At 47.9% G+C, this 12080-nt stretch overlaps 1 protein-coding gene across 1 annotated transcript; it reads left to right on the forward strand.

Annotated features, from left to right (window-relative positions):
• The first annotated feature begins 7241 nt into the window (after nucleotides 1–7241).
• On the forward strand, nucleotides 7242–10874 carry LOC100717627 (glandular kallikrein, prostatic). Its single transcript, XM_063252407.1, has 5 exons — nucleotides 7242–7397; nucleotides 8946–9105; nucleotides 9764–10056; nucleotides 10165–10301; nucleotides 10672–10874. Exons 1-5 carry the CDS (start codon nucleotides 7352–7354, stop codon nucleotides 10825–10827), a joined length of 792 nt encoding a protein of 263 aa, XP_063108477.1. The 5' UTR covers nucleotides 7242–7351; the 3' UTR covers nucleotides 10828–10874.
• The last annotated feature ends 1206 nt before the right edge of the window (nucleotides 10875–12080 follow it).

Here is a 12080-nt window from a genome sequence, read left to right on the forward strand (position 1 = left end):
TAGCTCGATTCTTGTTTTTTTGTGTTTTCAGAGCTGGAGTACCTGTTCACCTCCTACTGAGCCAAATCCCCAGCCCCTCTCTACCCTAAATCAGAACTGGGCTGGGTGCTTTTATTGTCCCATGTGAAAGACTCTTTTTAACCTTTACTTGACTGTATAGTCTTTTTGCTGTGATATTTTCATCTTTCTTGGAATTTAAAAGTTAATAGCATATACTATCTGTTGTGGAGTGAGCTTCTCTTTTGGCTTTTGAAATTTAAATTCTCTCTCTCTCTCTCTCTCTCTCTCTCTCTCTCTCTGTCTGTTTCTCTCTCTCTCTTTTAATAGAAGATACTACCAGCAGAGTCATTAAGTCAGCCAAACATTTTCAGGGGTTGATGGAATTTCCCTTTTGCTAACTATGCCTCTAGTCTTATGGATTGTTGTCTGGATATCGTTTTACTGGATTACTTGGCCTCTCTCTTGTTCTCTCAGGGGAGCTGGAGGTAGAATCTTTGGCTGATTGGATTGTCTCCTGGGGCAAGTCTGGTGGGAGAGGCTCATCCTCTGGAGGGCTCGGATTGGTGGAGCCATCATACCGGGCTGCCTCCAGCATCGGCCATGTCTCCTGCCAGCGTTGTGCATTCCTGGACGGCAGCCACCTCGTGGGCCCATCACCTGTTCAGACACCAGCATGACCTCAACCCCACGTTATTAGTCATCCTGGTCCTTCCTCCTTCCTGTGTTGATGTCTTTCCAGGGCACTTTGACATCCATCTACGTTGAACGTCGTCCTTGGCTGCTGGTCAGTGGAGCTCTGCAGGGGTCAATTTGCTGTTTGTAGCAAGGTTTAAAAAATTTAATGTAAAAATAGCAAAATCTGACTCTGCTTGTGGGGAAAACTGCATTTTTTCTTTTTTGTTTACTTAATTGAATTTTAAGAGATAGATGTTTTTTCTACAATTGCCTGTCCTTGAGGGTTATAAGGAATTCCTGTAATATGTTTAATATGCCATAGTTGAAAAAAGGATTGCAATGGTTTGCCTATGTGTGAAGGCCCATGGTCAGTTTTTATGGTGCATGGAACACCCATAGAAGCAGATGTTGACAGACAATGTTGTTGAACATCGTCAGTTTTTTTCTCTTGTGTGATAAGTTGCTGAATTAAGTGAGAATACATGTCAATAGAACACGAATATATTGTAGCTTGCCAAATGAAGAAAAATATGTAACATCCATTTGCCAAATATCATTGTGTTTTAAGCCTCTGGGGTTAGTGCTCTCTGGTGGCACAGGCCTAGGAACCTTTTGATACCTAGGGCAGGATGCAATAATTTGTCTTGCTTGAGACCTGGTAATTAAACTTTTTGATTAGAGCCCCACTATTTTGATGATGGTAAGAATGAGACTGTCTAGCTGTATTGAATGGTGTAATAAAATCAACTAGTGAATCAGCTTGTTGATTTCCGCCTTAAAAATCCAGGTAAATTAGAATGAGACTTTATATGACCGATATAAAGGGATGCTTGTTTGATTATGGGTTGCTTTTTGTAGCTTGAGAAATAAACTAAAGAGAGATGGGTCTAAGTTCCACCGTAAGGTGGCGCTCTCGAGCCACTGAGTAAGGTAAACTGCATGTGCTGGCTGAGTCACTGATTATATTAGGTTTGTAATTAAATTGTTGTATGACAGATAAAACAGCAGTGATCTCACATCTTTGCGTAGAAAGTCCTGGAGCCTTTATCACCTGTTGATAATCTTTACTCCAGGTTGCAGCCTTACCTTTGGAGGAGCCATCAGTAAAATAAGCTGTTGCCTCAGGAAGAGGTTCAAACGTAGTAATTTTTGGAATAATGCACGAATGCTTGAGAACAAATTGAAAGATAGGATCACTGGGAAAGTGATTATCAGTTTGTCCTGTGAAATCTGCGAAGGTATGTGCCAATATAGAGCTTGTTGTAGCAGGGTCAAATACTGATTTAAATCAAGAGGCAATATAATCGTTGCAGCATCGATACCAAAGAGTTGTTTTAGACCTTATTCTTCCCATGGTGAAAACCTTGGCAATTTGTTCTAAGTATAACTGCAAAGTTATAACTGGTTAGAAAGATAAAGCCACTCAATAGGGTAAATTTGCTAATCATAATATTGCCAATAGGAGACCTGTCAGAGACTTAGAGGACAGTTTGTATTTATTGTAAAAACTTGAGTTTTTTGTAACATTTTTTCAACTAAGGCTAACTCTTTTTGAGGCTCAGCAGATAAACTGTGAGGGGAATCAATAGCTGGTTCTCCCTATAAAGTACTACATGAGTGTTTTAATTCATAAGTAGCAATACCCAACTTTGGCTTTATCTAATTTATATCTCCTAATAATTTTAAAAGTCATTTAGAGTTTTGAGATGGTCTTGGTGAATCTGTAGCTGTTGTGACTTTATTGTCCTGTTGGTCACTAGTGTTCCCACATAATAATAAGGCTGGACAGCTGTACCTTGTCTGGAGCAGTGCAGAGACCAAAAGATATTAAATCTCTTTTTGCTTCTGTAAATAAATCATATAATTGTTCTTTAATTAGAGCTGACAACATGATATTGTCCGTATGGACCAATAGACCACATATGAGGAAAGATAAATGTGTCTAACTTTCTGTAAGTCTTGCTGTGCAAAAAGCTGACACAGGTTATATTGGTTCGCATTCCTTGAGGTAATGTGACCCATTGGTGCCATTGCATTGGTTCTTTCAAATTTGAACTAGGTACAGAAAACACAAAATGTCACCTATCTGCAGGAAAAAGGGGGATATTAAAAAAGCAATCTTTTGAATCAGCTGTGATGAGATTTCCTGGCAACTTTTAAATCCTGTAACATCCTCCATTTGCCTGACTTTTTGGAATGGCAAAGACAGGAGTATTCCAAGGACTAACTGAGCTTTCTTAATGTCCTACCTGTAATTGCTCTTCAACTAAATTGTGTAATTGAGTTAGCTTCTCCTTTTTAAGGGGCCATTGATCTGCCCAACAGGCTCCTTGGTTTTCCATTGTAAAGGCAGAACTGTTGTGGGGGAGAAGCATCAATGGCCCTTGTCAAAAAATCCTGCCAATGCCCGGTGCCCGGTGCCCGATGCCCTGCCATCTTTAGGTGTAGCCTTTTTTTTTTTTTTTTTTTGTCTTTTTCCTTTTTATCGGTACCAGGGATCGAACTCACGACTGCCTGCTTGCAAGGCAGGTGCTTATGCTGCTGAGCTAAATCCCCAGCCCCCTTTAGCTGTAATCTTAACAGGCTCTTTGATTTTTTTCTAGTCTCTTGTTATTTTGATATCCCATCTTAACCATTATTTGTTTAACTTTAGGATCTGATTTTATTTGTTTAGTTTCCATGTTGAAGCTTGTTTGTTTAGTTTTAAAATCAGAATCATGGGCTGGGAATGTAGCTCAGGGGTGCAGCACCTGCCTGGCAAGTGCAAGGTCCTGAATTCAATTTCCAGTACAAAAAAAAAAAAAGAGTGAAAGAGGTAAATTTTGAGCTGGAAATTAAAATAACCATATAAAAACTGATAACCGGGTATTCAGTGATTTCTTTATAAAGGTATTAAATTTTAAGGGGTGGGGAGTTTAGCTCAGTGGCATAAATAACTGCTTGGCAAATGCAAAGTCTTGAATTTGGTACCAATAAAAAAAAAAAACCAAAAAAACAAAAACAAAAACAAAAGTAATCACTAGCCATCATTAATTTCAATTTTTGTAACAAATCTCTTTCCCACAAGTTAACTGGAACATGTGCCACATAAGAAACACTTTTGTTGGTCGGGGTGAGACAGTTGTAACACATGCTGAGGGCCCCAGCCCGGTAAGAGATGTAGGGCCCTTGTGTTGGCCACATGGTAGGTCAGGTTCTAATGCAGTTACAGATACAGCTGCACCGGTGTCTGTTAGACCTTCAAAACAATCTCTATTAATCTTTATAAAGCATATAGGCCTGGTTTTAGTTACTTCCTGTGTAAAATAATCTGTCTTTTTGGGTCTTACTCCTTCTTGTGTTCTCTATATTTTAAAAAGAAATGCTTATCTATAGGTAATAAAATAATTGCACCACTTAATCTCCCTATTCAAAAGCCCAGAGATCCACAGCACACGTGAGAACTTGTATCTCATCTCTTCAACCACCTCAGGCTCAATAGTTGTTCCTTTTAGATTCAGACCAGCCTTTCCCAGCACAAGGCCAACTGTTCCTTCAGGTGGGGGACCTCAAATTCCTGGGGAAATTGGGGTAGGCTGGCCACCTCCAGTGAGAGTGACTGCAAGCTGCAGGAAGACCTAAACCTGCACTTTGCATTGTTCCCCTGGTGAATGAGTTAATATCTCTCCAGGAAGCCACCTTTGATGCTGTTCTTGAATTTGCTCACGAGTTTGCCCTGGGTAAAGCTGACTGACATTTTGACTCAGGCTGTGCCTCCTCTGTTGTTCTGCCAGTCTGAGGAAATGGCCCTCATCTCCTTTTTTTTTTTTTGCAAAGGTGTACCACCCTCATGGAATTTAGAATGACAATATCTGGTCCAATGCTTCCCTTTTTTGGCATCTTGGAGAGGGACCAGGTGCAGGACCTCCATACCAGAGGCACTGCTTTGTTAACTCACTGTAGCTGTAGGTCTGTTCTATTAGATCTGGTAAGAGCTCTGCAGTTTTTTTTTTTTTAAATGTACCCATTTTCCCACAGTTAAAACACTTTACTACTCCCTTTGGTGTTTGCAATACCAGCTATAACTTGAGCCATCCTAGTTGCTTTGTATAACTCAGTTCAATGTTTTGACAAGCTCGAATATATGTTGTTAAATCATTAGTTGACTTTACAGGATTTAAAGCCTGTTTACAGTCCTAATTGGCATTTTTGCATGCTAATTGTAGAGTTAAAGTGTTCACAGCTTTTGTGTTTGAAACCTGTCTGTGAACAGCTTCTTGTAATTTAGCCACGAATTGGGTAAAGGGTTCTTGCAGAACACTTAAAAAGGATTGTACAGGAACCCCATCCTCTGAAATAGTTGTCCATGCTTTTTTTTTTTTTTTACTAGATCTTCCAATTGTGGAAATAGCTCTTCAGGACATTGAATCTGTTTCTCAAATGGTGCATGTGTTCCTGTCCCAGAAAGCGTTTCCTCATTTATTGCTGAACGTGGGTTGGGACCCATCCTGTTTTTATGAGCCTGCTCTGAAACGAGTTTTTAGCTTTACATCAAAATGAAGGAATTGAGCAGGAGACAGGCATGTTTGTGCCAGATGTTTGATATAAGGTGTCAACTGATACATATTCAAAACATTTTGTAAGAGTCCCACAGTGGCTGGGGATTTAGCTCAGTGGCATAAGCTCCTGCTTTGCAAGTGTGTGGTCCTGAATTTGATCCCTAGTACCAAAAAAAATTATACTTTGGACTCTGTTGTTAACCACGCTTTGTTTAAGATTTTTTAGCAGTTGTAGTTCAAAAGGCGTGGGAACAAAACACTCATGGTCACTAGTATCTCTTTGAACTCCAACTGGGAAGCAAGCAGGGGTACCAATGTTCCCCCCTTTCATGGCTGCTTCCCTTCTTAAAACCCACAAGTTTCTGGATAGAGCCCTATGGGATATTCTTTGTAAAGGCTTTGGCTCCCTTTGAAGTAACTTCCCTAACAACTCTATTTTGGCAGTAGGCACCCCAGCTGGAATCAGGAGCTGTTGACTGTGAGCTCTGTTATGGCCTCAAAACTGAACAAACCAGGTTCCAAGTTGAGAAGGTCTCAGGGGAAATGATTTGTCCTGCCCTGTGTGCCTTTTTAAGATTCTTTCCAACTCTTTCCCAATTATCAATATCTATAGTGCCTGTCTGAGGAAACCATGGATTATATTTGGTTACCACTTTTAACATTTTTGCTAGGTCTTTCTTTGGCACACAAGCCCTGAGCATTTAAGCAGGCTTTAGAGCAGCTGTAAGCACCTTTGCTCCTCGGCTGAGAACCTCTACCCCATTTTCATTCCTGGATAAAGCAGCTCATTCACAGAAGGAAGACTCACTCTTGTTTTGCCTCTCTTCTCTAGGTGTCCTGGTGAAGTTTCCATCCTGAGAAGGCCTTCTCTGTATCCAAACCTTTGCACTCTAGGTAGAATTACTCATTCAGGCTAAAATTCCTAGTCCAAGGATTTCAGGTCCCTGTTCAGGCACCAGTTATTGGAGGCCTAGCCTAATCCCCAGTCTCCCAAATGAGTGTACAGTCAAGGCTTAAATAAATGAGATAAGTGGTATGATTTTAGGGCTCCAGGAGGATCAAAGCCCTCTGCAGTGTATGAGACTCTGGTGGCTAAGACAAGGACTACCTCTGGGTGGCCCATATTTATTTAGTTTTCCAACAAGAAAGGGGTAGAGTGAGAAATGCAGGAAATTGAACAGATCTTGGGAGTGGTTCTAGGATTTTTCCAGATAACAGATTATGTTATTTTAGGAGGACTGTCCTATGTGAATTTTGGAGAAGTATCTTTGGAGAAGATTACCATTGCATTTCACTGCTGGAGTGAAACGCTTGTAGCTACAGTCTTTATTTAGTTAATTGAAGTGGGAGCCAGGTGTCCTCAGCTGTGACCTTATCTTGCCCTTTGAGGTGTCTCTTTGTTTTTGGGTCAGCCATGCCCTAGCCATGCTGCACCTTTGCATCTGTGTTCAATTTCCAGGTTCAACAGCTCCAACAGAGGGGCATTGGATTTTGAAGCACTGAAGAACCGACTCTGAGACCCCAACACTTCATACTCTTTGATCTGAGGGTGCTAGGACTGGGGCAATGTGTTCCCCTAATACACATGAGGAACAGAGCAATACATGTGGGCGCCTGGCACTGGGCTGGGAGTGGAGGAGCAGGGCATTCTGAGCACCAAGCTTTCTGTATCAGGAAGAGCGGGCAGCTGGAGAGCGGCTCTCTCTGCTCTCAGCAGTGCAAGGGTTTAGACTCTTCTCTGCAGGTATCTGGAGGCTCACCTGGTCTTCACCTACAGGGCCTCACCAGGAGCCAGATATATATGGAGCTTTGGGATGGGAGTGAGATAACCCTTCACCTCCACCTGGCCTCACTGGCCCTGTGCCCTCAGCAGGACCCCAGGAGCTGCAGGGCCTGCCCCGTGTGGCCTCAGCCCTGGGAGCCCACCCAGCCTGACCCAGAGCCTGCAGGATACCAGGTGCAGGTCCTCCCTGGTTCAGTGGCTCTGGGGGCCAGCCAGCAGGGGTGGAGCTCTGGCCAGCATCTCAGTGCCAGCAGGGTAGGGGCGGAGCTCTGGGGGACAGGGTTTTAAAGGCTCCCCAAGGAGGTTGCTCAGCAAGCAGCTCATCACCTGCCTGGCCCTGGACACCACTGTGACCATGTGGCTCCTGGTTCTGTGCCTCTTCCTGTTCCCAGGGAAGACTGGTGAGAGCTTGGGAGGGGTCTGGGAGGGCATGGAGACCCCAGCCCTGAGGGCACTCTCCCTGCCATGAGTCCTTCCTTTATGCCCAGCCCCTGGCCTCCCCGACATGAGTCCTTCCCTTCTGCCAAGCACCCAGCTTCATTCCCCCCAACCCACAGACCACTAAGACCAGGATGCCGGGCTCTCTCCTTTCTCTCCCAGGCTTCCCATGGTCAAAGCTCTCTTGGCTCACCTTCCCACCCTAGGGTGCTCCTCCTTCCTCCTCCCCAGCCAGTACCAAAGGGAGCAATCCTGGGCCATCTGTGTCTCTCAGGCCCTGAGACCCTGATCATCTCCTCTCACTCTCTATGCCTCCAGGCCCAAGAGCCTGGCTCCTGACACCCCAGTTCCCACCATACCCAGTGGCTTTCTCTGTCCAGCTGCCAGCTCTTAGCTGTGTCCTCCAGACACTGACATCTGCTCCCCACCATCCTGCCAAATCCCCCACGGATGACCCTGCTTCCCAAACTAAGGGGTGTGTGACACCAGATAGACCATCTATCTCCCCCAAAAGCCCACACAGCAAGCCAGTCCTCCCCACCAGCCACAGGCTCCTCGCCATATAGAATTTCATCCCCTGCTGGACCCCCAGATCTCAGCCAGGCCGTCCTGCCCCACACTCCCCTAAGAACACAGTATGTGACTTTGACACCCTGTGTCCGGCTGGACTCCTGCTCCATCTCCATAGCGACTGGGCCTCTGTAACCTTTGTTCCTTGCCTGTCCTGGGCTTGGCTCCAAGAGGACCCTTAGCCCCTCCTGCATGCTCACCCATGAACCCCAACCTCAAGAGCAGGTGAGCTGCTCCCTCATCCTAACCCAGTGTCTGTCACTTACCCCACCTCTGGGAGCACTGGCCCAGCCCTGCCCCAACATGCCCTTCCCCACACACTGCACAGGAAGGACCCTGAAACCACCCGAAGCCCACTCCTGGCCTTTATCCTGCTCCTTGCCTTACCTTTTGACCCAGAAACCCTGAATTCTCTCAGGGTAGCTCCTCCTCCTAGCCCAACCCAGGAACCCCAAATCACCTTGAGGTCTTCTGCCCAGAAAAGCTGATTCTCTCAGAAGCACCCTTTCCCAAAGCTCAGTCCAGGCCCTATTTCCCTAGCCTAGGAGCCCCCAAATACTGCAAATTCCCCCTGCCAGCCCCGACCTTCTCTCACATGGCCCTCATCCTGATTTTGGGAGCTCTCTTCTCCCCAAACACTCTGCCTGCCAGCCCTCAGTCTGAGGCTCCAACGACCTGACCCCTGACCGCCACACCTGGTGCTGTTTGCAGTCTTCTGCTTCCTGTGGATTCCCTGGTCTGAGCTCAGCTCAAGAATTTAAATCTCCCCACCCAGGACCAGCTATTAACTCAGTCTCAGGACAGCTTCTGCACTTGGGTACCTACCCTGAGCCCCTTGCCCTGTCCTCAGTGCAGGAGCCATGGACCTCAGCCTCCCTCTCCAAGCCCAGGCTCTCAGCTCTCAGCCCTCAGCCCTCCTCACCCTGCTCACCATCCTGCAGGTGCGGCACCGCCCATCCAGTCCCGGGTGATAGGAGGCCAGGAGTGTGCAAGGGACTCCCACCCCTGGCAGGCTGCTGTGTACTACTACAGTGACATCAAGTGTGGGGGCGTCCTGGTGGACCCCCAGTGGGTGCTCACGGCTGCCCATTGCATCAACGAGTGAGTAGGGGCAGGGTCTGAGGAAGAGGGCATGAGTGCCCCAAGGACTGACTAGCCAGCACCATTCTGGGTGACCCGGGCAAGGCCAGGCATTGAGGGGGAGGTGGGGGCTGCTGTCCAGGGTGGTGGTGAGAGGGACAGAGCTGTATCCGGACCACCAGGGCTTAGGGTGCCTAGGTCTTGCTCTCTGTTTCTCTGTCTCCCTCTTTCCTCCCACCTAGTGTCTCTGAGTCTCCCCCATCTCCCATCTCTGTCAATGTCTGGGTGTCTCTGAGGTGTCTCCGTCATTCTGTGTCCCCCACCCAAGTCTCTGTGTCTCTCTCCAGGTCCCCATCTCAGTCCCCTCCCCATCACTGCTCACCACACCCGAGGATGGGCTCCAGGGGGTCCCCAGAGCAGAGGAATGGGTGCACTCCAGCCTGTATGTGGGTGCTCCTTAGTGTGTCTGATCTCTTCCCGCAGAACCCCTGTCCAGGGTGGCTGACTCAGGAAAGTGTTTCTTACTGTGTCTCTGTCTGTCTCTGTCTCTGTCTGTCTCTCTTTCTGTCTCCCTCTCTTTCTCTCTCTCCCCACCCGACCCTCGTCCATGCCTCTCCCCCCACCCATCTCCCTTGTCCCCTCCTCTCTCCTCATCCCCTCCTTCTCCTTTTTACCCCAGCTCCAACCAGGTCTGGCTGGGCCGCCACAACTTGTTTGAGGATGAAGACACTGCTCAGCACTTCCTTGTCAGCCAGAGTGTCCCTCACCCGGATTTCAACATGAGCCTCTTGGAGCCGCATAATGTACTTCCAAATGAGGACTACAGCCATGACCTGATGCTGCTGCGTCTGAACCAGCCCGCCCAGATCACTGACTCTGTGCAGGTCATGCCGCTGCCCACTCAAGAAGTGCAAGTGGGGACCACGTGCCGGGCCTTGGGCTGGGGCAGCATAGACCCAGATCCTGCCCATCGTAAGTCTGGGCCAGACCATGTGGCCCAGGGCTACACCAGGGTCAGGCAGGGATGGGGTGAGGGAGCTGCTGGGTCTGGAAACAACCGTTTTTTACCCTGGCCTGCAGCTGTGTTCCCAGATGAGCTGCAGTGTGTGGGCCTCGAGATCCTGCCCAGCAAGAACTGTGACGATGCCCACATTGCAAATGTGACAGGCACCATGCTGTGCGCTGGGGACCTGGCCGGAGGCAAAGACACCTGTGTGGTGAGCCAGCCCCTCCACGTGGCTAAGCTGGCATCTGTGCCCCACCTTCTCCTTCCCTTTCCACCCTGCCCCTGCACCCCCTGGAGTCACCCCATCACTTCTGGTATCACCTGAGTGCTCAGAGAAAGCCTCCAGGTCCAGGGCTGCTGAGAGGAGCCCGAGGTGAGGGTCTGTAGCTGGCCCTGCTCCTTCCCGCTGCCCTGTCTGCAGATGGCCTTGTCACCCCTGGGTGTCCCTCCCCTCTGCCCAGGACTTGGGTCCTGTGCCCGAATCCACACCCGCCTTTTGGCAGTGAGCTCTGGTGTCCAAAGCCCAGGTAGAGAAAAGCCACAGTCTTCCTTCTAACTCCTCTCTCCTTGTGTCCCCCCAGGGTGACTCGGGGGGCCCACTGATCTGTGATGGCGTGCTGCAAGGCCTCACCTCATGGGGCGACAGCCCTTGTGGTGTCGCTCACTCCCCTACCCTCTACACCAAAGTGATAGAGTACCGCGAGTGGATAGAGAGAACCATGGCCGACAACCCCTGAATGGCCCATGCAGGCCCTGCTCCCAATAAAACCAGATATGCTGCCAATGAGTGTCAAGTTCTGGTGTTATCTGGCCTCCCACACACTGGGCACCTACATCCACTTGGGACCCACTGGGCCAAGGCTGGGCAGTCCTGGGGCTCCCGGTGATGCAGTTCCAATTCTGGACTGAAGCTGCAGCTCAGGACCACTCTGTCATGGTGTCCACTGACTTCAGTATTTGAAAGCTCAGACTGGGTGTGGAACTGAGTCTCCTTAAGTGTCACAGGAGGTGGGACCCAAGCCCTGTTCACAACATTGGTGCAGCTTCTCTCTCTCTGTCTCTCTGTCTCTCTGTCTCTCTCTCTCCTCTTGTGTGTCTCATCCTGCAGTGGTGTCTCAGCCTGTGTCTCTTCTCATATTCCCTTTCCCTCACTCCTTAATTCTTTGGCTTTTCCTTCTTTCTGATGCTTTTTCCTCTCTGCCAGTCTCTGGCATCCTGCTGTGCACAATGTCTGTGGAGGACCAACTGAATAATTCTTCTTGAAAAAAGAGCAGTTATCTCCGTCTTGGCTAAGCCTGGCCCTATTTCCACGTACAGAGCTGGCTAGGAGTTTCCCTTATCTCTTAAGTGGGCTCTAAGCAATGTAAATGTGCTGTCTGGACGAGGTGCTGATGTGGTCTTTGTATTGACTGCCAGTATTTCTCCACCCTCATAGCTTCCAAAACACATAGGCAGGAAGCTGGGCAGGAATGAGAGCCACACTCCACACTGTCAGCTGGGATTGAGCCTGGAGAAAGAGGCTATAACTTCCTGGGGCTTAAAAGATCACACATCACAGCTGAAGCACCAACCCCAGAACATTGAAAACTACCTCAAATTGTGTTATGCGGATTACTGTTTCTGCATACCCTTCTCTCTGCATATTGCAGAGGTGACTTCAGGTCTCCTAGCTAGCCCAGCTCACAGCACTCAAGGACTTCCCAACCTTCTCACATTCACTCATTCTCCAGCCACTCCTTTCTTCATGAACAAATAAAACCCAGCTTCAGCCCTGGGTCAAGGTCTTTGTTCCAGTGAACCATCATCTTGGCTAGTCTTAGGATCCCCTTGGCTTCCCATAAATATGTCGCAGGGTCTTTATTCTCACTGTGGGTAACATTGGAAGTGGTAAATTGAAATGAACTTATTGGAGTTCCAGTGTTAGAAATATAAACTCCCGGACTGAGATGAGGACCAAAAAGGACTCTCCATAGGCCTCTACCTCACTGGG

The sequence above is a fragment of the Cavia porcellus genome, unplaced genomic scaffold, assembly GCF_034190915.1.
Source record: "Cavia porcellus strain 051 isolate PalLab524CR breed Dunkin Hartley unplaced genomic scaffold, mCavPor4.1 scaffold_7, whole genome shotgun sequence".
NCBI classification, from domain to species: domain Eukaryota; kingdom Metazoa; phylum Chordata; class Mammalia; order Rodentia; family Caviidae; genus Cavia; species Cavia porcellus.